Source organism: Magnolia sinica, chromosome 1 (assembly GCF_029962835.1).
Source record: "Magnolia sinica isolate HGM2019 chromosome 1, MsV1, whole genome shotgun sequence".
Taxonomy (NCBI): domain Eukaryota; kingdom Viridiplantae; phylum Streptophyta; class Magnoliopsida; order Magnoliales; family Magnoliaceae; genus Magnolia; species Magnolia sinica.
In genome coordinates this window covers 84,841,424-84,867,917 of record NC_080573.1, presented here as the reverse complement: position 1 = coordinate 84,867,917, position 26,494 = coordinate 84,841,424, and the positions used below count along the sequence as shown (strand labels likewise).

Genomic DNA, 26,494 nt, shown 5'->3' with positions numbered 1-26,494 from the left:
TTTAATCCTTTCCTTTTTGGCTTGGTACTCACTAGCTATTTGATTAACAACGAGTTGTGAGTCACTATGGACTTCTAGGTGTTGGGCTCCGATTGCTGCTGCTAGCTTGAGTTTGGCCAACAGGGCTTTATATTCTGCTACGTTGTTCGACTCTTAAAATCCAAATATTATGGCATACTATATGCAGGTCTGGTCAGGAGCCTCCAGCATTATCCCGGCCCCGCTGCATTTAGAATCAGATGAACCATCTGTCAGACCTGTGTCCTAGTGACCATTTCATTTCATTGGATCTTGTGGTCCTCCGGGTCGAATTCCGGCAACCCATGACCTATAGTTAGCATTTGCACACGGCCCTAAGTTACTACCTGTCAACTCGAGTCAGCTTGACAAGAGAGCTATGCCATTGCAACTATGTCGTCACCATAGTTCTGACGCTGTCTTATGCACCAATCCAATGCTTAGATTGTGAGATCTGGCCCGCGCATTATCCTGACCATTGATCGCTTGATTGCAAGACTCACCTATCCCAGTTGTTGCTTTTTCCTAGAAAAACCCATCATTAGGATGATGTCACCCTAGGGGTGACATCACCCTTCCCTAGCCCCTAGCCTCATGCTTCTTACAAAGCAATCATGGCTAGCTAGCCATGCTTGTTATTATTACCTTCCATCTCATGATTGCCTACCTAAGAGAGAGGATAGCTCTCTCTCTCTCTCTCTTATCTCTCTCCCTCCCTCTTTCTCTTCATTTCTCCTCCATTGCAAGCCCTTGGACGTCCTAACCCATCTCCAAAATCCAGCCATCTTCACCCTCCTTTCCTCCTAATCCAACCATTCCAAAGCCATCTCAACCATTGAAACTCATTCCTTTGGAGCTCTAGGACCCTAAGTTGGAAGAAGAAGTTAAAGATCCAAGGTGGGTGGATGTTTAGGACTAGATCTTTCTTTCATTTCTTAGATCTTTGGTTTTTATTGCATGGGAGCATGTAGGACCCACCAATCAATGGTGGAGATCTTACTTGGTCCCTTGAATGTGGCCAATGGCCCATCCTTGATGCATGCATGATCCATGATGGGGTCATTCTCCATGGACCCCATCATGATGTTTTGATTTAATCCATAGATTTGATGGGTCACCTAGACCTTGATTTTAGATTTTTTGTAGGGCCATGCAATGCATGGACTCATCTTGATCTATGAATGTATGGTGTATGTAGATACATGCATTTAGGGACCCATAGTGGTGGGGCTCGTCCATCACATGTTTTTCCCTTTCTCCCTCTCTTGATCCCTTGCATGATGGCCCACCTGATGCATGTTGCTATCCAAACATGGAACCCCCGCACATTCAGATTTTTGGGGTCACCTTACTGCCCATTTTCGGGCCAATCTGGATGGGGGAAAACTCAAGGATCAGCATGATTTTCTGGATGGGTGGCCCACCCACATGGACCCCTTGCATAATGTATATGTTTCATCCATGCCGACTGCCCGTGGGTCCCACCTTGCTGACGTCCAGCACTATTGGTACCGTCTAGCACCCTTGGACAGAGTGAAAATACAAATATTAGCTTTATTCAAAGCTTTGGTGGGCCACACATGTGGTCCCACTCGATGTATATGCCTCCCACACCATCCATCTATAGGGCCCACCCTACACGTGTGTACCCAGGCTGGACGGTGCGCCCTGACATGATGCATGCGTTGTATCAGCACCATCCATCCTCTGGAGGTGGGACCCACCTCAATTTATGTACTTTACTTCCACCCCGTATGTCCAACCATGGGACCCACATGATGTACGTGTCTTATCCAGGCCATCCACATGGGATGTGGACCCCACCATGATTTATGTATTCCACCATCCAGCCTGTTGGACGGTGGGATCAGCATGATGTATGTGTTGTATATCCTCACCGTCTGACCATGGACAGTGGGCCCACCTGCGGTGTAAACATAGGGCCCACCTACTGTATGATCTGGGTCCACCTAAACTGTTCAAGCCTACCTTGATGTGTGTGTGTTGTAGCACACTGTCCATCTATTTTTTTTGGACCATAGGGCTGACCTGTGAGGCCCACCTTATTGTATATTCATGTTGTCCGTCCATTTTCTGGACTATATGGGCTGCCCCATCAGGCCCACTATATTGTATGTGTTACATACATTATCCATCCATTATTCCTAGCTCATGGGCCCCTGTTTGAGGCCCAATATGGTGTACATGAGGCCCTTGTGTGAGGCCCAATATGATGTACATGAGGCCTTTGTGTGAGGCCCATATGGTGTATATGAGGCCCATTCTGGTGCATATGAGGCCCATGAGATAAGGCCCAACTATGATGTGTGATTCCACCGTGATATAATGTCTATGATGCCCATCCATCTCCTAGCTAGCATAAGGACCTTGGGCCCCCATCATAGGATAGATTCTAGTGGGCTATGCCTTGGGAGTAATGATGGTTAACACTACCAGCAAACTGGGCAAGGGTTATGGATAAAAGCCATAGCCATAGACCTATGGCTACGGCTTTAGTTCGTAGCACGACCGTAGTCATAAGTGCCATAACAATAGGTCTTAAACCTATGGCTACGGTTATAATCCGTAGCCATAGATTACTATAACTACAGAAATAATCCATAGCAGTTATATTTGTAGCGAAAAGTACATATAGATATAATCTGTAACAGGTTTATCTATGGCTACGGATTTAATCCGTAGCCATAGACTACAATAGCTACAGATATAATCCATAGCAGTTATATGCCGAATTTAATAACACATGCGGTTGTCAGATTACTAGGTTATAATCCGTACCCATAGATTACAATAACTATAGATATAATCCATAACAGTTATATTCGTAGCGAAAAGTACATATAGATATAATCTGTAGCAGTTATATCTATGGCTACAGATTTAATCTGTAGCCATAGATTACAATAGCTACAGATATAATCCATAGCAGTTATATGCCGAATTTAATAACACATACGGTTTTCAGATTACTAGCTATGGTTAACATCCATAGCTATTACCTACATTTAATAAAAAATTATAATCATTTATTCATTCAATTACTACCTGCATAATCATTCATTTATTCAATTACAATCAATTACAATCACTCATTCATTCAATTACAATCGTTCATTCATTCAATTACAATTACAATTACAATAATGCTGAAATTACAATTGTCCAAGTCCACTCCTTTTCCTTTCAATTTCTTAGTGACCTCTATAAAATTACTTCCACGGTCATTTATGTATTACTTTGAAGAGTTGTCTCGAAATGCAACTCTAGTAATGACAAAGTCACTTCCTGCAACGGCTTCATATATTCCATCATCCTACAAATAGTCATGACATTCAGAAATCAGAATGACCATTGGGGGAAAAAAAGACAAAGTGAAAGAAGTGCATCATGTATGACCGTTTTCTCTTCTTTTTTTCTTAATGAATTAATAAAAACTCAAAGAGGAATGAAATCGACACAAAAGGAATGGTCTCACCATATCAATTATCTCCTGAAAGGGAACAATCCAAGTTTTGGTGATTGATGATTGGTAAAATACAAAAGTTGTGACCTGAAGGAAAAAATAAAAAAGAAATACACATTTCATCTTGAACCCCATGAGGAAACAAATGTTACTATTTTCATTCATGATTTTCATACCTTGCTCCACTGAAAAACTTCACCATCATCAAACTCGAGAGTTAGAAAACCAACAGGATCAAGCTGGATTGAACGACCCCAAAATTTACTTTTCAAATTACTGTCTCCCCAAAATTTCCATCCTCTACCTTCACGGTGGCATGCAACAATCATTGGATGATGACCGACCTGTCTCAAAGTAAAATATCAAGTTACCTCCTTGACTCAAAACCAAATCAATAATGTGAAGTCTTATCAAATTATAAAACTCGTCAAACCAAAGCATGAGAATCAGACTATCTAATCAAGATTGGCAAACTACGAAAATTTAAAACTATAAATGAAATAAAGGAAAGCATCAATTGATCAGTGAACAAACAAAAGATATGAGACTGGATGACGTTCAGATCAACGTTACTATCTATGAGATTAGCAAATATGTTGATCAATCCTAATGGCCACCTCGTGATGGCCAATGGTCAAAAGTTCTAGTGATTGGATATTTTCAGCCATTTGATCTATAGACCAATTTTGTAGATGGTTTCTCTAAAGTTTTCTCAACATTTCAAAACAAGCGATGGACAAATGGTTATGAGCTTCTAATCAGCGTAATTTTTGGGCCAGATATCATTCAAGAGGTGGGCCGCTAATTTGCATGGATCCATTACCAAATTGCACCAATTCAAGGATTTATATAGTTGATACCATTCATTAAATTATATTCAACACACATAGTATCTTAAACCGTAAACCAGAAAGCCGAAAAATGAGGTGCATGCAGAGAAGGAAAAAAATAAAATAATGGCCATACGTATGGTGCATGTTGAAGTGCCCATATATGTGGTGGCATTAATGGAATCCATGGGAATACATTTTCAATTGCAGTCATGGAAATCATTATTGGATAACTATTACATTCTATTTTCTATTTCCTTTTTTTCCCACCAATCAAACAGGCATGGATTCATGTTGAAAGTCAAATAAATAAAAATCTAAAATCTCCATAACACATTTGCCAACAAAGTTAGTACTACTAAATGAGAAGCACCACACCAATCAAGCAAGTGTTAATAATGGTCTTAACCAAAATCTCACATTATCTTTAGAAGTTTCACTTAAAAATCGATGGAAAAAAATGAAAATGAAAATGAAAATACTTGTACCTTTTTATTGACAATACTATTCCGTTGGCTTCCACGGTCCTTCCGGTAAAATTTCGGCAACCTTCGCACCGTATCCGGCGTTTGCGTACGATCCTAAGCCAGGTCCCGCACACCAACGTCGGCTCGATCGGAAACTTATGTCTTGGCGATCGCATCGTCGCCGCGGTTCCAATGCCGTGACTTACGCACCGAACCGATACCCAGGCAAGAAGATGCCGATCAGCGTTTATTCTGAAGAAACACCGCGCGTTGCGGATTTCGAGAGAATCTCTACACAATTAGTCCCATCAATCAACCATAAATGTAACCATACCTCAAGTACATTAACCCATTCCCTCTTTTTTCAAAAGTTCACCTTCTTTCCACCTCACCACTCCTCTTTTTCAAATTTCAACAACAACCATACACCTTTTACAATTTTTCAACCCAACCCATCACTCCATCACCTCACCTCACCCATCCATATCTTCTTTCTCTCCCTCATTTCTCAAAATCTCCAAGCAACCCCAAGCCTCAAACGTCCAAGCTTCCTCTCCCTCTCAAGTGTGGCCCACCTTCCATCTTCCATCTACACCCTCTCATCTCTCATCCCCACCATCAAGAGTCCATCAACCTCCATCAAAGTTGAAGCTAAGGAGCATTGGAGTCTAAGGGACCAAGAAGAAGGAAGATAAGGTGGGTGATTTGCCATTATTTCAAATTTTAGGGCCCACTTGTTGGTGGGACCCATTTGGATGTATGTGATTTAATCAAGAGGGCCCATAGTGGCGGGGTCCCTCTATCTCACCGTACATCTCTCTCTATCTCTCTCTCTTCCTTTGTAATGGTGTGGATCCCACCAATATGTGTTACATCTATCCCGTCCATCTACATCAGACGGTGTGGCCCACTCTATTGCAGGTGATGATCCACACCATCCATTGTTTGGGTGGCCCAATGCTTTTAAAAATATATATATATATATATATATGTTATATTTTATATAATATATATAATATATATAATATAATATATATTATATGCACATATGATGGTGGGCCACATCTACGTGGGACCCACCATAGCAATGTGATCAGATATGTCGTCCAGCGTCCAGGGGACGCTGGACGTTGGCAAGTGAAGTGTAAGGGCAAGGGTGGGTACTTTAAGGAAAAAGATAAAAATAAAGGAGAGAGGGAAAGAAATGGTGAGCCTCTCATGCAAGCCCCACCTTGATTCAGGTATTTAATCCAAGCCGTCTATCCTCTTTCTTGGATTATTTTAGGCGTTGAGCAAAAATTTGGAACCAATACGGTTCTCGAGCGGGCCATACCGTAAGAAATAGACGTATCACCATTGAAACCCACTTTGACCCTTCCATTCGCCAACAACACATTGCATATTGGTCTCATTTCGTCGATCATGAGTCGTAGAATCCTATGGCTGGGACGGATCGGACTGAAGCGGGCCCTACCATAGAAAATCCGCAGAAAAACTATTTTTTCAAAAAAATAAGTAGACAAGGGAGGCAAGAAGGCCGACGCCGCCGCCACGCCCACCGATCACGATCGACGGACGAGCGGGCTCACGGCCCCAGCTGTGGGCCCCACTTTGATGCATTCGACCATCAGCACCATGTATTTGATGGGTCCCTACGGACTAGCCGTCTAGCCCAAAAATCAGCCTTATACGGAACTCCTGTGGGCCATACCATTTAAAATCATGTGAAGACATACCAAAACATATAAAATCACTTGGTGGGGCCTACCTGAGTTTTGGATGGTTATGATTTTTTCTGGACCGTCAGCCAGATGGGACCCACATAATGGATGGGCCGGATTTGTGAACCACATTTCGGTGGGTCCCACATTCACCCCAGTCCTGGTGACCTTATAAACAGTTGGACGTCAACGAACATCACAATGGGCCCTGCACACGCAGGTTAGATGGCAAATAAGCATTGCGGTGGGCCCCTCCTGGCCGTATGGCCTGTGAACAGAGACATAAACATTTCAAAGTGGGCCTTGGCCCACATAACTCCATCACAGTTGTATGGGAAATAAATATTACAGTGGGCCCTATCCGGGACCAAGCCATCTTATGAATAGTTTGGATGTCAAATGAATAGCACAGTGGGCCGTATCCAGGCCCACGTGACCTTATGGATAGATTGGATGATAAAATATATATATATATATATATATATATATATATATATCTATATATATCTCTATATAGATATATATACAATGGCTCTAACCTGGTCCACATGACCCTATGAATAGTTGGGTGGAAAATAAACATTATGTTGGGCCTTAAGTTGGGTGGAAAATAAACATTATATTGGGCCTTAAGTTGGGTGGAAAATAAGCATTATATTGGGCCTTAAGTTGGGTGGAAAACCACACCCTCTATTAGTGTGGGCTCCATCATAATGTATGTGTTTCATCGTCCAACTGTTTTGGAGATACTGTAAGGCCCATTATGGAGGCCCATCTTCATGCATTAGTGGTCCTTGTTGAGGCCCACCTTGATTGGGAATAGGCCCATATTATGAGGCCCATGGAGGCCCACCTTGATATAGATATGGGGCTCATGTTATGTAGCCCATTTGATGAATTTGGGTCCTTGGGTCAAGGCCCAATTAGATGTACAAAAGGCCCATTACAATGTGTAATTCATGGAAGGCCATCCCTTGGGAGCAATGTTGGTTTGATGTCCACATTGAATGGATAATGTTGGTTAAATGTCCGCATTATAACTCTCCCTAAGGCCCACCGATAGGCCCATAATTATGGTAAGTAGGCCGTCCAGGGCCATCTCCATTATACCTAGAGCCCATCTCTTTATACATGTTTAGTATAGATCCATGATTCATGATCATTCGCACCATATGTATGCCTCGATGTGAGGAGTGACCGATCATAGCATATACCTTTGGATAGACTGTTTATGGGCTCCCGATAGGCGGAGTCGCCTCATATAAGTGCATGATATATACGGGGCTATTGCATGGTGATAGTGTGATTCATGCACTTGCATTTGTGTGATTGTAGTTACCGTATGCCCTAGCCACATCAGGGCCATGGCCTCCACCGACACATCGTGGATGGCTGGATTGGAAACCGAAAATATTTGGTTCTAGCATACGGGCGCCATAGACGTCCCCCGGGTGAAAATCCCTAAACCCGATGGTACCAGAGGATGACTCCAACGCAAGACCGAGTGGATATATGAGCGCATGAGGGCCGAATACCAGGAGGCCGCGTCTCCCACTGTGTCGTGGTCGGTTGGAAAGGAGTGTGGCCTTACTCGCCCGAGGGTAGGGGGCAATACTAGGCTGAGTTTGACCAGCTCGCGAATGGGTCCGCTATCGACGTGCCGGATAGGTATTGGCAGACTATTGGCTAGGCGGATAGTGACATTTCTTACGCTCACTTGGACTGTGCAGCTAGGAGAGCGACAGTGCCATTTGGAGTGTATTGAACCCCAGTGATTATCCAAAATGAGAACTGTACTGATATATGATGAGGTTTGGCATGTTTGAGTTGCATCTCGCATCGCATGGCCGTGTTATGGCCGATAGCATTCATATCTTGCACCGCATAGCCTTAGTACGGCTGATTGCATTCATGTGCTCATCACCATGATTCCGCATTACTCTGACCTTGCATTTTGAGCACGCTTATATTGCGCACATACTTACACCACCCTCTAAGCTTTCTATAAGCTTATGCACGATTGATGCGTGCAGGTGACGCCAGGACGTAGTCGCAGCCATAGTCTCGCTGTAGTTAGAGCGGCTGAGCTTCTGGAGTTTTGCTTCTTTTGTTACATTGTATTTTCTCTTTCATCGCATTGTACTCAAAATGTTTTGATCATAGTGGATTTTGTGGTGGTGTTCTGTGGTTATTGTTTGTGGGTTATGCTTTTGTTATGCTCATTATGAATCGACCGATGATTTGAAACCCTCCTTGTAGTCTCACAGATCGGAACCTGGTGAATGGGTGCCGGGTCCGAGAATGGGGTTCTACGGAGGCTGTCGACGCCGGATTCGACGATTGAAAATTTTATGAGCCCGGTTTCCGAGTTTGGGGAGTGACAGAAGTTGGTATTAGAGCATAACTCGAGAATAACCAAGAACAACATTACATGTCTGCTATGAATGATTTAAGTCCTAAGTTCGGATAGCCTAGCGATCTTTTATTACAGACCCTTAACGTGCGTGCCTTCGCGAGCTTTTAAGTTGATAGGCACCTTCGCTCTTTCTTATAGGACATGCCGCGTAGGAGAGTGACCCGATCAACTCCCGCACCACCACCTGAGACTCCAGCTCCACCACCTGCGGCTCCCGCATTACCACCTACGACCCCTGCTCCACCACCAGAGATTCCTACTGCCCAGCCTGAGGATGTCGCTCCTCTACCAGAGATTCATACCGCCCATCCTGAGGATGCTGCTCCTCCACCAGAGACCGGTGCAGATCCGACCGTATCCGTGAGTGCTTCCCAGTTACAGCAGATGCTGCAGGCTGTGACGGCCGCACTTCAGGGGCAGAGCAGACACCCGGTTGTTTCACCGGCCCAGGCAGAGCAGGAGCGCGCGAGTGCCCTACTTCGAGAGTTCCGACAGTTTGATCCTCCACGTTTCCAGGGTGAGCCAGATCCGACAGCAGCTGAGAGGTGGCGCTCCGATGTGGAGAAGATTTTTGATACCATGTCATGCACGACCGAGCAGCGAGTTCGGTTGGCAGTGTTTCTTTTTCAGGGCGAGGCCGAGCACTGGTGGACCTCGGTTACCCGCGTCGCAGGGCCTGACTACGTCTGGACATGGGATGATTTTATAGATCGATTCGAGGAGCAGTATTTCCCTGACCATATTCGACGCCAGAGGGCACTGGAGTTCGAGACTCTGGTGCAGGGGGATATGACCGTGGCACAGTACGCGGCTCGTTTCGTGGCGCTATCGAGGTTTGCGCCTTATATGGTTGATGATGAGGGGCGGAAGGCCCGCCGTTTCGAGAGCTGCTTACGTTACGGGCTTCGAGGCCGTGTGGTTGGGCACGAGCTTCCGACCTTTCAGGCTGTAGTGCGGAGGGCTTAGATTTATGAGACAGTGGGCTGACGCGCAGGCCGACAAAGATCAGAGGAGGGGACAGAAGATGCAGACCTCTCCGAGCTCCCAAAGCAGCGACGACCACAGAGGTACAGAGCCACCCACCTGCTAGAGCACCAGCCCCAGCAGCACCCATCACCCAGGCACCATTTGCAAGGACTTGTTTTGGATGTGGTGGGACAGGGCATCGCTTGTCTGAGTGCCTCGCCCTCATCTGCAGCAATCGAGAGGATCACAACAGCCTCACTTACATCCACCGAGAGCACCACAAGAAAGACCTCAAGACAGACTCCAAGCACAAGAGACCCCATCGAAGACACGCCACCTCACCCGAGACCTCAGCAGCAGCAGCAGCAGGATAGGCCGCCGCAGAGGCAGCAGCAGACCAAGGACCTCGAGGGGACAGCACCTCCCACCACTCAAAGCTAGGTTCTACGCGCTCAGATGACCCGCATCATCCGGAGGAGTTGTCGAGGGTATACTTCCTGTCTCTTCATGCATCGCCCGAGTATTATTTGATTCTAGCGCTTCTCACTCATTCACGTCCGAGGGTTTTTGCCGATCGACTGGATTCCGACAGAGTCTAGTAGTGAGGGATTGACCGTATCGACGCCCTTGGGAAGGACCACAGTATTGGCGTTTCTGTCCATCTTGCCCGATTCTTGTTGGTGATATCTTTTTGCCTCCTGATCTTGTTTGTGCTGCCGATGACAGATTTTGACATTATCTTGGACATGGATTGGCTTGCCAAGTACCACGCTATCTTGAACTGCTCGGACAATCACATTCTGCATACCAGGCTTGCCGCAGTTCCAGTTATCGCCGAGCCCTGAGGAGAGCCGTTGTCTTGCTTGATGTCCTGTAGTCGAGGAGCCTATTGCCATGTGTATTGATCGGTTGCCGGTGTCTGCGACTTCCCGACGTGTTCCAGGAGATTCTGGATTGCCGCCGCGCCGTCATATTGAGTTTCAGATTGATCTTATGCCCGACGCGCCTATCTCGAAGGCCCCGTATCGTATGGCACCGATGGAGTTGCGTGAGCCACAAAGCACTTGGACGAGTTACGTGAGTTGGGATTTATTTGTCCGAGCAGCTTCACCTTGGGAGCGCCGATTTTCGTCAGAAGAAGGATGGCTTGTTGAGGCTCTGCGTGGATTATCCGAGCTCAACCGGTCACGATTAAGAACAAGTACCCGCTCCCAAGGATAGATGATTTATTTGATCACGCAGGGTGCACAGCTTCTTTTCGAAGATTAACTGCGTCGGTTATCATCGATTCGTGTCAAGAGGAGGACATCCGAAGACAGCTTTCATGACGCATTATGGTCATTTTGAGTTTCGGGTCATGTCCTTTCGGACCGACCAATGCACCCGCGGTCTTCATGCGCCATTGATGAACGAGGTCTTTCGTCCATATCTCGATCAGGTTTGTTGTGGTTTTTATCGACGACATCCGATATATTCGAGGACCCATGAGGACCATATGCGGCATTTGGAGATCGCTTGCAGACCCTCCGTGCCCACCACCTATATGCGAAGCTGGAGAAGTGTGAGTTCTGGCAAGAGGAGGTGAGATTCCTCGGTCACGTGGTGACGAGGAGGGTGTCGCATGGACCCCTCGAAGGTTGAGGCGAGTGCGTCGGTGGGGCCAACCCACGACTACATTCGAGATCCGTAGTTTCCTTGGTTTAGAGGGATATTATCGACGTTTCATTGAGGGCTTCTCCGTATTGCATCCCCGTTAACCAGGTTGACTCGGAAGGGCGCAGAGTTTATTTGGAGTGACACTGTGAGCGAGCATTTATGGAGTGAAAGGACCGTCTGACGTCCGCTCCTATCCTCACTCTTCCTCCGGGAGTGATGGATTCGTGGTATTTATTGATGCTTCGCGTATTAGATTGGGTGTTGTCCGATGCAAGCATGGCGACTGTAGCATTTGTGTTTCGTTAGTTCAAGGTTCATGAGCCGAACTACCCCACGCATGACTTAGAGTTGGCAGCAGTGTCTTCGCACCGAAGGTGTGGAGACACTATCTTTATGGGGTTAGGTTCGAGCTCTTCTCCGACCATAAGAGCTTGAAGTATCTATTTTCTCAACTGAGCTGAACATGAGATAGAGACACTGGATGGAGCTTCAAGGATTATGATTTTGACCTCCAACCACCCAAGTAAGGCGAATGTAGTGGCGGATGCTCTTAGCCGTCAGCACGAGGCTGGTGGCACATATGATGATTCAGAGTGGAAGATGCTCGAGGATATAGCAGAGTATGACTTTAATTTTGGTCTCAGTCTTAAAATATGCAGTTATCAAGTCTGCCGATTCAACCCTCTCTTGTCGCAAGGGTGATCAAGGCTCGGCAGGTAGATGAGTCGTTACAGGATTACCGAGCAGACGCAGCATCTGAGAGTCAGGCTGGCAGATTGGTTCCGATGGTGGACTTTGCTTTAGAGGCCGATTGTGTGTCCCGGATATTCCCGAGTTGCATAGAGATCTTATGACCGAGGCGCATCGATCGCGGTTTTCTATCCACCCCGGCTCGACGAAAGATGTACTGTGATATGAGGCGACAGTATTTTTGGGCGAGAATGAAGCGCCAGAATCGCCGTTTTGTGGCCGAGTGTGACACATGCCGGCGTGTCAAGGCCGATCATCGGAGACCCCCTGTCTATTACAGCCGTTGAGCGTCCCGATGTGGAAGTGGGAGCACATATCTACGATTTCATTATGGGTTTGCCGAGGACTCGGCGCGGTCATGACGCCATTTGGGTTGTCGTGGACCGTCGACGAAGTCGGCACATTTTCTTACGATTCGTGCGACTTGGCCCTTGGACCGGCTTGCGAGGTTGTTCATTGAGGAGATTGTGAGACGGCACGGCGTTCCTGTCTCGATCATTTCGACCGAGACCCAAGGTTCACGTCTCGGTTCTGGAAGCTTTCAGAGAGCTATGGGCACCGATTTGCAGCACCGCATATCATTCGCAGATCGATGGCCAGACCGAGATGGCCAGACCGATCCTTGAGGATATGCTTCGGGCTTGCACGATTGACTTCGGTGGTAGCTGGGATGAGCATTTGCGATTAGCCGAGTTCGCATACAACAACAAGTAGGGGACCATTAGCATGGCTCCTTTTGAGGCATTATATTGCAGACCGTGGAGATCTCCGAGTTGTTGGACCGGAGGTTGGAGAGCGGCGTCTCCTGGGTCCCGAGCTTGTGCAGGAGACATCGAGGTTATTGATATCATCAGCAGAGGATGCGCATAACTCAGAGCCGGAAGTTTTGCTGATCGTCTGCGTCGTCCCTTGGAGTTTGATGTAGGGGACCATGTGTATCTCAAGGTCTCGCCCATGAAGAGCGTAGTTAGATTTGGAGCGAAGGGCAAGCTTGCCCCGAGATTCATAGGACCTTTCGAGATCACCGAGCACATTGGCGTGGCCTATCGGCTTGCCTTACCATCTCGGTTGTTTAGAGCGTCCACAACGTTTTCACGTCTCTATGTTAAGGAAGTGTGGGTCGAACATCATTCCATTATCGACTGGCGGCCGTTGGAGGTTCGTGAGGATGCTTCTTACATTGAGCAGCCAGTACGTATCCTTGATCGGAAGGAGCAGGTCCTCCGAACCAAGGTCATTCCCTTGGTGAAGGTTCAGTGGGGTCACCATTCTGTTGATGAGGCGTCTTGGGAGCGCGAGGCTGAGATTCGAGAGCGCTATCCTCATCTCTTTGATGATTGATTGTATGTTATATGTTGCATGTTGTCTCTAATATTTATTCGATGATGCCTTGTTTTCTCTTTATTATGAGTTATGATTCCTTGCTTTGATTGTGTAAATTTCGAGGACGAAATTTTTATTTGGAGGGGAGAGCTGTAAGACCCGTGTCCTAATCCATTCTATTCCGTTGGCTTCCGCAGTCCTTCCGGTCAAATTCCGGCAACCTTCACACCGTATTTGGCATTTGCGCACGATCCTAAGCCAGGTCCCACACACCGACGTCGGCTCGATCCAAAACTTATGTCTTGGCGATCGCGTCGTCGCCGTGGTTCCAACGCCATGACTTGCGCACTGAACCGATACCCAGGCAAGAAGATGCCGATCAGCGTTTATTCCAAATAAACACAGCGCGTTGTGGATTTCGAGGGAATCTCTACACAATTAGTCCCATCAATCAACCATAAATGCAACCATACCTCAAGTACATCAACCCATTCCCTCTTTTTTTCAAAAGTCCACCTTCTTTCCACCTCACCACTCCTCTTTTCCAAATTTCAACAACAACCATACACCTTTTACAATTTTTCAACCCAACCCATCACTCCATCACCTCACCTCACCCATCCATATCTTCTTTCTCTCCCTCATTTCTCAAAATCTCCAAGCAACCCCAAGCCTCAAACGTCCAAGCTTCCTCTCCCTCTCAAGTGTGGCCCACCTTCCATCTTCCATCTACACCTTCTCATCTTCCATCTCAACCATCTAAACCCCATCAACCTCCATCAAAGTTGAAGCTAAGGAGCATTGGAGTCTAAGGGACCAAGAAGAAGGAAGATAAGGTGGGTGATTTGCCATTATTTCAAATTTTAGGGCCCACTTGTTGGTGGGACCCATTTGGATGTATGTGATTTAATCAAGAGGGCCCATAGTGGCGGGGTCCCTCTATCTCACCGTATATCTCTCTCTATCTCTCTCTCTTCCTTTGTAATAGTGTGGATCCCACCAATATGTGTTACATCTATCCCGTCCATCTACATCAGACGGTGTGGCCCACTCTATTGCAGGTGATGATCCACACCATCCATTGTTTGGATGGCCCAATGCATTTTTTAAAATAAATAAATATATATATATATATAAGTATGGAAAATGAATAGATTGTTTGGAAAATAAACATTATATTGGGCTTTAAGCTGGGTAGAAAATGAGCACTTTGGTGGGCCCCACTTATGTAAGTATTGTAAACCACACCCTCTATTAGTGTGGGCTCCATCATAATGTATGTGTTTCATCCAACTGTCCAACTGTTTTGGAGATAATTTAAGGCCCATTATGGAGGCCCATCTTCATGCATTAGTGGTCCTTGTTGAGGCCCACCTTGATTTGTATTAGGCCCATATTATGAGGCCCATTGAGGCCCACCTTGATATAGATATGGGGCTCATGTTATGTAGCCCATTTGATGTATTTGGGTCCTTGGGTCAAGGCCCAATTAGATGTACAAAAGGCCCATTACAATGTGTAATTCATGGAAGGCCATCCCTTGGGAGCAATGTTGGTTTGATGTCCACATTGAATGGATAATGTTGGTTAAATGTCCGCATTATAACTCTCCCTAAGGCCCACTGATAGGCCCATAATTGTGGTAAGTAGGCTGTCTAGGGCCATCTCCATTATACCTAGAGCCCATCTCTTTATACATGTTTAGTATAGATCCATGATTCATGATCATTCGCACCATATGTATGCCTGATGTGAGGAGTGACCGATCATAGCATATACCTTTGGATAGACTGTTTATGGGCTCCCTGATAGGCAGAGTCGCCCCATATAAGTGCATGGCACACGCATGACCATTGCATGACTGATAGTGTGATTCATGCACTTGCATTTGTGTGATTGTAGTTACTGTATGCCCTAGCCACATCAGGGCCATGTCCTCCACAGACACATCGTGGATGGCAGGATTGGAAACCGAAAATATTTGGTTCTATCATACGGGCGCCATAGACGTCCCTGGGTGAAAATCCTTAAACCCGATGGTACCAGAGGATGACTCCAACATCGAGACCGAGTGGATATATGAGGGCATGAGGGTCGAATACCAGGAGACCGCGTCTCCCACCGTGTCGTGGTCGGTTGAAAAGGAGTGTGGCCTTACTCACCCTAGGGTGGGGGCAATACTAGGCCGAGTTTGACCAGCTCGCGAATGGGTCCACTATCGACGTGCTGGATAGGTATTGGCGTACTATTGGCCAGGCGGATAGTGAGGTTTCTTACGCTCACTTGGACTGCGGCTAGGAGAGCGACAGTGCCATTTGGAGTGTATTGAACCCTGGTGATTATCCAGAATGAGAACTGTACCGATATATGATGAGGTTTGGCATGCTTGAGTTGCATCTCACATCGTATGGCGTGTTATGGCCGATAGCATTCATATCTTGCACCGCATAGCCTTAGTACGCTGATTGCATTCATGTGCTCATCACTATGATTCCGCATTACTCGACCTTGCATTGTGAGCACGCTTATATTGCGCACATACTTACACCTCCCTCTAAGCTTTTTATAAGCTTATGCACGATTGATGCGTGCGGTGACACCAGACGCATTGCGGCCATAGTCTCGTAGTTGGAGCGTGCGGCGAGCTTCGGAGTTTTGTTTCTTTTGTTACATTGTATTTTCCCTTTCATCGCATTGTACTCAAAATGTTTTTGATCATAGTGGATTTTGTGGTGGTGTTCTGTGGTTATTGTTGGTGGGTTATGCTTTTGTTATGCTCATTATGAATCGACCGATGATTTGAAACCCTCCTTGTAGTCTCACAGGATCGGAACCTGGTGAATGGGTGCCGGGTCCGAGAATGGGGTTCTACGGAGGTCGCGCCGGATTTAGCAATATGGAAAAAAATCGATGGAAAAAAATGAAAATGAAAATGAAAATACTTGTACCTTTTTATTGACAAGCAAGGTACCATTCACAGCACAACCATTGTAGAACAACCTGACCTGGATAAGTAAAGGCTAGAGGATAGAGAAACAAAAACAGAAGTTCCATCAAGAAGCAAAAGATAAAAATAAAATCTCTGATATGGGATAAGGATTTAAAGCCCCACCTTTCATTTCCTTTAGCTATGATTTAAGGGAGAGAGAGAATGAGAGAGTCTTCCCTTCCTTTGGAAAAATAAAAAGGAAAGAAACCCTCTTTCTCTTCTTACATTCCCACAGAATTTTAACAGCTTAATGAAGAATGAGGTAGATATAGCTGCAAACTAGAACTCTTAACGTGCGCAACTGTATTCAACATGATGCCTGTAATTCCTTGTTCAGTCGAGAACATCTCTCTCTTCCCTACATCTACCTTCACCTCAAGGAAAGATAATAGACTAACAAAATGCAAGCTTTTTGGAAAATACACAAAACCCACAATCCCTCCACAAAGGTTGCTGCTACTTCGACCAATCTCAGTAAGCTTATTTCAGAAGTACAACACCAGTGATGAACATTTTCTCTTCAATTAATTGGTTACCTATGAGTTTATGTAACCACTCCAAAAGGCCACTGCATAGAGCAGCCTCTATTGTTAGGTACCTTACCAAGGGTAGTTGATTCCAACATACAAATTATTGGTAGGTAGAAACCCAGTTATCCTTCAGCTAATGACAACCACATTAGCTTTAGCTACAGGCATGGTGTGCCATAACAGCCTTTACATAATGGTAACAGTGGCAAGATAGATCAAATTCCTAGATAGCAAAGTGCAAAACCAGGTTGATTAGGAGACATGAGGAATCCTTCAGAAGTAGTTTAAAAAATCAAAAATAAAAAGAATCAGACAGAGGAATATAAACCCACAACCCTTCCTTTTCAAGCATTCATACAAAAAGTTAATCAAGAAGTAAAAAAGAAAAGAAGAAAGAATGAGAAGCTGAAAGTGCAAAGCATTAATGGAAAGTAATGAGGGAAAGGAGTTCACATGGAAGGGAGAACTAGTCTTCTACCCACCTTAGGAATTTTCACAATTTCATTTGAAGAAGAGAGATTTGGGTGAGTTGGACTGCTACGAGAAATCAATGAAAAATGGGTTTTAGGTTAGCCACATGAATTGAATGGTTGGATGTAAGCTAATGGAATGGAATGAGGGATGGTGAGAAGGGTGATTTTGTTGTTTGTAGGGGAGTAAGAGGTAAGGGAGCATTGAGATGTTGATGTTGTTTCATGAGGCATGACATAGATGGTGATGTGTTCATACCAAGAATGTGCTTGATGATGTATGATGATGATTATTCATGATGGTGACATGGATGGTGGAGACCAGTGGTGGTGGAATTTGGGTTATTGATTGGGTGTGGAATGACAGAAGTTAGACTTCTGCAGTCTGTCTTTTTGTGAATTATTTATTTTCTCAGGTGATTGACGAGAGTAGTCGCCTAAATTTTCCTCTTGCCACATTATTAATAGCATACAAAGCACAACATAAGCATGACATGTTCGGTGGACCATTAAATGCATATCATTGTGAATTACGACTTGAATGCACAAGTGTCTGCCTTCATGAAAATCAATCATATAACTCATTTTCTTAATAGCATACAAAGTATGACTTGTTTACTGGACCATTAGATGCATATCATTGTGAATTCTGACTTGAACACACTAGTGTCTACCACCAGAGAATGAGCCATAAATTAAGCGACAAACTTGAAAATATACATGGTGTGAGAAATCACTTGAAATGAGGTGCATGCTGAGAAGGAAAAAAAACAAAAAAAAAAAAGAAGCAATGGCCATACATATGGTGCATGTTAAGGTGCCCATAAATGCGGTGGCATTAATGGAATCCATGGGAATACATTTTCAATTGTAGTCATGGAAATCATTATTGGATAACTTTTACATTCTATTTTCTATTTCCTTTTTTTCCCCACCAATCAAACAGGCATGGACTCATGTTGAAAGTCAAATAAATAAAAATCTAAAATCTCCATAACACATTTGTAAACAAAGTTAGTACTACTAAATGAGAAGCACCACACCAATCAGGCAAGTGTTAATAATGGTCTTAACCAAAATCTCACATTATCTTTAGAAGTTTCACATAAAAATTAATGGAAAAAAATTAAAAATGAAAATGAAAATACTTGTACCTTTTTATTGACAAGCAAGGTACGCTTCACAGCACAACCATTGTAAAACAACCTGACCTAGATAAGTAAAGGCTTGAGGATAGAGAAACAAAAACAAAAGTTCCATTAAGAACAATTGATTTTGAAGGGGATTTGGACTAGCATTAAAGAAAAGACATAGACATAATGTACATATTGGATCTCCAGTGACAGATTTGTGTAGTGTTAATGTTGAAGATTTCTCCACAACTTCAACCTGATCCAACATTCTCTAAAGGAAGAAAGACATTCAACTAAAATACGCCAAAAAACAAGCAAAAGATGGAGAAACATAAAGATAACAAAAATGATATAAGTGGTGACGGACAACTTCACTATCCTTGCAGCCGAGGTTCTTTTTACAAATCGCTCTTCACCTATAAAACATGGATGGATTCACATATGGAAACGAAATGTAACCAAACCAACTTAAAATGATGTGCATTTTCAGATGAAGAATTATACATGTCCTGCTCATGAGCATATTGGAACTTGAGAGACGAAGAATACACATAAAAGATGGTGTCTATAAGCCATTAGATTCACATTGTGCAAGCATCCTAACCCGACAAGGATTCAGAATTTACTGGCCCCGTGCCATATGCGTTGAATCCCGTGACAATACAATGTCGTCGAAAGAAAGGTGAAAAGCAGAAAATTTAACTCAGAACAAGAGACAACAAATCTATAGAAAAGATTGAAACCATATTTTGATCCATCTCAGAGAGAGAGAGAGAGAGAGAGAGAGAGAGAGAGAGCTCTAATTGAGATTATCCAAATTGAAACTGCTTTGATTGAGATTATCCAAACTATTATCAATTTAGATATCAGGTCAGGGATGCCCACTTTGATAATGCAGGCCATTGATATATTGTGTCCCACCATGTATTGATCATGCATCAAATATCTCCTAAATAGAACATCTTAACATCTTTTATTTATGGTATTAAGACATGTAGTTCGGAAGAGAAACACAACAATGGTCTGCATTCAACTTGAAAAGCTTCCCAATATTGATTGCTTGGGATCTTCCAATTCATGACATTTTTTTCCTTTTTGGGGCACTCCATCCACACTAGGACCAATGGTCCTAACTACCAAACAATTGATGTATGACAGTATGAGAATTGAAGAGTTGATGAAAATATGTGGCCCATGTATCATATAATTCCTCTTGTGCAGGATCTCCTCACTATCATTTGCTGTGAGTTTAACAGGTGATGACATAGGCATATAATGGTGGGTCCCATACAATGAACATGTATAGAACTCACATACATTCAAATGCTTATGCTCGTTCCCTAACATAATAATATATTATGAGAACCTTGATTAATGAAAATCTTCAAATCAAGCTATTAACAATTGAATATAATCTGTTATGTTTATCTAATATATAAATAAATTATTTAAATGCAAAAACAACTATCATTAAAAGAAAAAGTAAAAATATACATAAAAACTATTCCATTGGTGGATATGGTGTTACCTAAATTGGCTTAAACCGAGTTGGGTAGTAAATGCCTGAAGGAATGCTTGAAGGAAATGGCCAGATACTACCATCCTCTAAGTCAAACACACCCAATTCATGATTACAAATAAAAATATCCTTCATAAAATAAATACAATTCCATTCGAAGCCCGACAATCCTGTAGTTGGAATAGAGTTAGTGTAGCCTAAGAAAAGCATTTGATCACCCAAACTTTCTACCTCGATCCAAACAGAACATTTGTGTCCATCTTAAAAAGGCGGAATGTTGTCATATATCTAGTATGATGCATATATTCAAGAAAATAGTAGTATAACCTTAAAACCATTAACAAGTCCCTGCATGATTCCACTAGATAGATTCCATGCACATGCCTCAAAACAACATTGCGAGGAAATTCTATTTCAGGGAGGAGAAGCGGCTTCCATTTTGTAGAGTTAGGACCGAGATCCAATTCATAAATACTGAGTACAGAGATATATCTTGTTATAAGTAAGCGCCCATTACAGAATGTGATATCAGATATGTAGTGAAATTCATCGAGATTTCTTTTAGGATTTCTTTCCAAGGCTGTCCATGCTGCATCTCCCACTTTACAAAAGGAAAATGTATTCCTTGAACAGGTAATCACAATCATACAATCACCTGAAGTAGGGTCAGAAGATAAAATGGCTTTAGCATCTATTCTGAGGTGGCTCTCCCAAAAATGTTCCAAACAAAATCTCAATGATTGTTCGAGTTCCAAACATAAGCTTGACAGGGGAGACTGATACATTCATTGGATGTTATATTCAATAGAAAACACCCATTAGTTATCTTATCCATCAGTATCAACCATCCGTCAAAAGATCCTAAACAGAGAGAGAGAGAGAGAGAGAGAGAGAGAGAGACTAACCGTTCTTCTTCTCCTTCTTGCAGTGAAAGGGGGTTTTGAAAACCCTAGCGAGAGAGATAGAGAGGTTGGGAAACAGAGAAGGAAATGGAGCTGAGAGACAGAGAGAGGGTGAGGGAGCACGAGAGATTGAGAGAGGGCTGAGTGAGAGAGAGAGAGAGAAGGATTTGCTTTTGTGAAATAGGGTCCGCGGGAGAGGTGTGCGGACGGGATTTTAGGAGTGATTTATTTTAGGACTTGTGGGGCCCACCATTGTGTATGTTAATTATCCACTCCGTCCATTTATTTTAACGGCTCATTTTTTGGGTTTATCTAAAAAATGAGTCAGATCTAAGATTTAGGCGGACCACACCACATATTAACGATATAAATTTATTTTTCATTCTTTCTCATGGTGTGGTCCACTTAGACTTTTGATCATTCTAATTTTTGGGCTCATGCACTGAAATAATATTTCAAAATTGATGGACCGATTAGATAAAACAAATATATTGCAATGGGCCCCATGGAGCCCCTTAAGTATTGTCAGTCTTTAATAAGGTCGTATGGGGAGGTATGTTTTAGCTACGGATTAAATTCGTAGCTATATAGCTAGAGATTAAAGCCATAGCCATATGCCTCTATAGTTCGTAGCCTTTGCTCATTTTTTTGGTAGTGTAAATGTCCACCTTATGATCCTCCCTAGGGCCCATTGATTAGGCCCATTCTCATTCCCCCGTTAGTGGGCTAACCCAAATTGATGGGCCCCCACTATTATTAGTATGATCCATCTCACCTAGTTGGGTTATCCTAATTCTTTAGGCCCCCATTGACATTAGCATGATCTACCTCTTTGGGCTTACCCCAAACCATTGGGCCCCCATTATTCTTATGCTTCCATCACGCCTTATAGATTGTCCTAGCTATTGAGTTCATGTTATGTTTATTGGGCCCCTTAGGAAGCCTAGTTTACTACATGATGGAGCGGGCGAGGAAGCCCACTCTTCATTCTTAGGCCCATTCATGATATAGGTAGGCCATTTAGGCCCATCCATGATAGGGGAAGGATACATCATCACCCCTTACCATAGATGAGAGAATTCGTAGTATCAGATTTGGTATATCCACTGTTGAGGACTGATCTTCATGTTATAGATCAGATCCGCTGTCCTTCTATAGACCCCGCCTTATATACAGGCCGATTATCGATTGCGACTATGAGTATGTGTTAACATAGCATCATGATACATGCCCATACTCATCATCTGTATGCTTGTTATGAGGAGTGATTGATCATAACATTATGCCATTGGGCAGGTTGTTTATGAGACTCCCTGATAGGCAAAGTTGTCCCACATGAGCGCACGGTACTCACAAGATTAATGCATGACTGGATTGTATGACTCATGCATGTTGCATTGTGAGATATGGTTACCGAGTACCCTAGTGACATTAGGGTTATGACCTCCATAGGCATATCATGGATGGCAGGATTAGAAACTGAAAATACTTGGTTCTAAGCACTAGGGCGCAATGATGTCTTTGGTTGAAAGTCCCTGAACACTTATGGTACCAGGAGGATGCTCCAACGCCGAGACTAAGTGGATACACGAGCGTACGAGGGCGGTATACCAGTAGGCCATGTCTCCCACTGTGTTGTGGTTGGTTGGAAGGGGGTGTGACCTTACCCGCCTGAGTGAGGGGGCAATGTTAGGTTGAGTTTGACCAGCTGGAGGAATGGGTCTACTATCGTTGAGTCGGGCCCAATATTGGCAGCTGGATAATGAGGTCTTTTTCACTTACCCAGTTGCGCGGTTAGATGGGGTGGCAAGCTAGTGTAGAGTGTACTAGACCCTGGTAATTATTCAGAGGGAGAACTATACTGATATATGATATTCCACAGATAAGCTGAATTGTTATGTGGATTCAGATGAGGATTGGCATGCTTGTGTTGCATCTTGCATTGATATTTGGCTAGGTAGGCCTTGCATCACATAACCTTAGTATGGCTGATCGCATTCATGCACTTACCAGCATTTTCGCATAGCATTCATGGATTTACCAGTATGTTTCCGCATTACTCTGATATTGCATTCTGAGCACGCTTATATTGCGCACACACTTACACCACCCTTTAAGCTTTCTATAAGCTTATGCATAATAGATACATGCAGGTGACACCAGAATGCAGTCATAGCTGAGTAGAGGCAGGAGTGTGCGGTTGAGCTTACAGAGTTTCCTTTTGATATCTATATATTGTATTTCCTTTTGTACCTTGTACTCAAAAGTTTTTTTATCATAGTGGATATTTAGTGATTTTTTAGTTATGGCATGTGGGTTATGCTTCTTATGAAATAAATTTATGATTGAAAATCCTCCTTGTAGGATCTCAGGATCAGAACCTGGTATATCGGTGCCAAGAGCCGAGAATGGGGTACTAAGGAGGCTGTCAGCACCGGATTCGACGATCAGGAATTTTTTGAGCCCGATTTTTGAGTCTGGGGCGTGACACCATCAACGTGCAACGTTTATGCCTGTAAATCCAATTTGGGAGTCTGATCTTCAGATTGGTTGTTCTGTATGTTGGAGCTAGCTTTCAGATCATCTTTGGACATGAGTTCGACAATAAAGTTAACCATTGCTTGGCCTTTAATGGCTGTTCAGAGTCTGTAGTTGATATCGAACTTGCTAAGTTTGACCACTCATTTCATGAATCTTCTTGATACTTTAGGTTTCTGAAGCACATGGCGGAGGGGTTGGTCTGTTGGGACCACGATGATGTGGGCTTGGAAGTATGGTCGCAGATGCTATGCTGAAATAAATAAGGCTAGGGCGAGCTTCCCGATGTTTAGGTACTTGGTTTCTGCTAGGACCAAGATCTTAATGATGCAGTACATGGGTAATTGTTTCCCTTCCTGCACCTTGATGAGGGCTGAGCTAACTATGGCTGATGAGACTACTAGATATGGTAGAAGTGACTCACCCTGCTCAGGCTTCGAAAGCAATCGTGGAGACCCCATGTATTGCTTGAGCTTTTGTAAGGCAAGCTTGCATTCTTCTGTCCACTCTACTTTTCTATTTCCTTTCAATTGTTTGAAGAAGGGAAGGCATTTGTACGTAGCTCGGGAGACAAAATGACTAAGCGCGACTATTCTTCTATGAGGCACTGGATCTCTATCATCGCCCTTGGTGAGCTCATGTCGAGCAGGGCATAGATCTTATCGCGATTCACCTCTATCCCCCTATGGCTGACCAAGAACCTAAGTAATTTTCTCGAACTGACGCCAAAAGAACATTTGCTTGGATTTAATTTCATCTGATATTTCCTAAGGATCACGAACATCTCCTCAAGGTCGGAGAGGTGGTTCGTAGCTCTGATGCTCTTAACTAGCATATAGTCGACGTAGACTTCCATGAAGCACCCAATCTGCTGGGCAAACATCTTATTGACAAGTCACTAGTATGTGGCGCTAGCATTTTTCAACCTAAAGGGCATGACTTAGCATTTTTCAACCTAAAGGGCATGACTTTATAACAGTAGAGGCCTTTATCGATGATGAAGGTCATCTTCTGTTAGTCATGAGGGTGCATTGCGATTTGATTGTAGCCTGAATAGGCATCTATGAAGCTTAAGAGCTAATGCTCGGCCGTGTTGTCGATGTGCTGGTCGATCCTAGGGAGAGGGAAGCTATCCTTGGAGTAGGCTTTGTTCAAGTCGATGTAGTCTACACAAACTTGCCACTTTTCATTAGATTTTTTCACCAGGACGACGTTAGCTATCCAGTCCGGGTTATATATTTCTTCCATGAAACCTGCTTCGAGGAGTTTCCCAACCTCTTCCCCAAAGATGGCATATCATTCGGCTTTGAATGCTCTTGATTTTTACCAAACCGGTCAGTGATTGGGATAGACATTTAATCTATGAACCATCACCTTTAGGTCGATTCCGGGCATGTTCTAATGTGACCAGGCAAACGCATCAGAATGTCATTGGAGGAGGTTCATCATCTCATCTTTTAATGTTGGTGTTAGTGATGACCCGACCTGGACAGTACAGGTTGGGTCGAATTCGTTGAGTGGAATGGGTATGAGTTCTTCCATTGAGCACCCTCTCTCGACATAATCTTCTCGGTGATTGAAGGAAGTGATGGTCATTGTTCAGTTTTACGATCCCAACGCCAAGGAGTAGCATTGTCAAGGTTCATGTTGATCACCTTTAATATGCCCGGTGTTGTGCTTAGTTGGGAACTTTATCCCTAGGTGATATGTTGACACAACTGCTTAGAGAATGTTGAGGGAAGGCCACTCGAGGATAACGTTATAGACAAAGGGGCAGTCGACCACCTGGAAGTCAATCATAGTCGTCATTTGGTTTTGCCCTTCTCCTGCAAAGACCAGAAGCTAAATCAAACTTTCTAAGGTGATTTTGTCCCCTGCAAACCCGAGTAGAGGTGTTCTAATAGGTCAGAGGTGAGACCTTCTGAGCCCCATCTTGTCGAATGCTTCGGCGAAGAGGATGTTTGTCGAGTTACCGGTGTCCACCAAGATTCGAAACACTTTACGGTTGGCTATAGTCATAGTCACCACTAATGTGTCGTTGTGGGAGTGGTGAACACCTCGGGCATCCTCTTCGGTAAAAGCCAAGTCGCAATGTGCCATTCTCTACACCTTTGGAGTCCTGCTGGTGATGCAAATTTGGTGTTTTGAGCCACAAAGGCTGATACTTCAAGCATGGGCCCTTCTAGCTCTGTTCGAATCGCCTCCCCTGGTGGGTCCACCAAAGATTGTATGGATTTCTCCATTGGGTTCATTGTGGATGGGTTGCTGTTCTTTGGGTGTGCCTGCTTTTCTATTTGGTGATATATTCTTACAAGTGCCCATTGTGGATGAGGACTTCAATTTCTTCTTTTAGATCGAATGTAACGCCCAAAAAATCAAGGGTCGAGCGAAGCTCAACTCCCGAGTTCCAATGCATCACTTATGTAACATAGATAATGATGATTAAATTTTGTCCATATTAGTGCATTAAACATCAGTGGGATTATACCAAAATAACATATCATACTCCAGAGTTACTTAAATTTAAGCAAGTGGAAGACTAAGGTAAGTATATAAAGTATAAAAATGTTTCTCAAATTCCCAGAGTATGAGTATGTAACCAAGCTAAATGAATACAAGTGCTTGTTCCAAAATTTACAAAATATCAAAATGTAACTGTCCAACTAATCCATGTAACCCTATAATCCCGTCGAATCAGAACGAGGTCTATAGACACTGATCTGATAGCTAAATATAGGAGAATTCCTCCTCATTGAAGAAGTCCGGCTTTGTCATGAAAGCC

The 26,494-nt window shown here is 43.8% G+C and overlaps 1 protein-coding gene across 3 annotated transcripts; it reads right to left on the bottom strand.

The window, feature by feature from the left end:
- Positions 1-3,156: 3,156 nt before the first annotated feature.
- On the bottom strand, positions 3,157-21,279 carry LOC131251329 (oxysterol-binding protein-related protein 1B-like). 3 transcript variants are annotated; one of them, XR_009173749.1, is made up of 5 exons: positions 21,178-21,279; positions 18,946-19,169; positions 16,580-16,651; positions 3,515-3,846; positions 3,157-3,352 (listed from the first exon to the last, which is right to left on the bottom strand). XR_009173749.1 is itself a non-coding variant. In XM_058252007.1 (3 exons), the coding sequence occupies exons 1-3, from the start codon at positions 3,829-3,831 to the stop codon at positions 3,272-3,274; spliced, it is 309 nt and encodes a 102-aa protein (XP_058107990.1). In that variant the 5' UTR covers positions 3,832-4,062; the 3' UTR covers positions 3,157-3,271. The 3 variants fall into 3 exon arrangements, 1 of the variants encoding a protein (XP_058107990.1); XR_009173751.1 differs by lacking the exon at positions 3,157-3,352 and having other exon boundaries at positions 3,493-3,589; positions 3,679-3,846; XM_058252007.1 differs by lacking the exons at positions 16,580-16,651; positions 18,946-19,169; positions 21,178-21,279 and having other exon boundaries at positions 3,515-3,589; positions 3,679-4,062.
- Between the last annotated feature and the right edge of the window lie 5,215 nt (positions 21,280-26,494).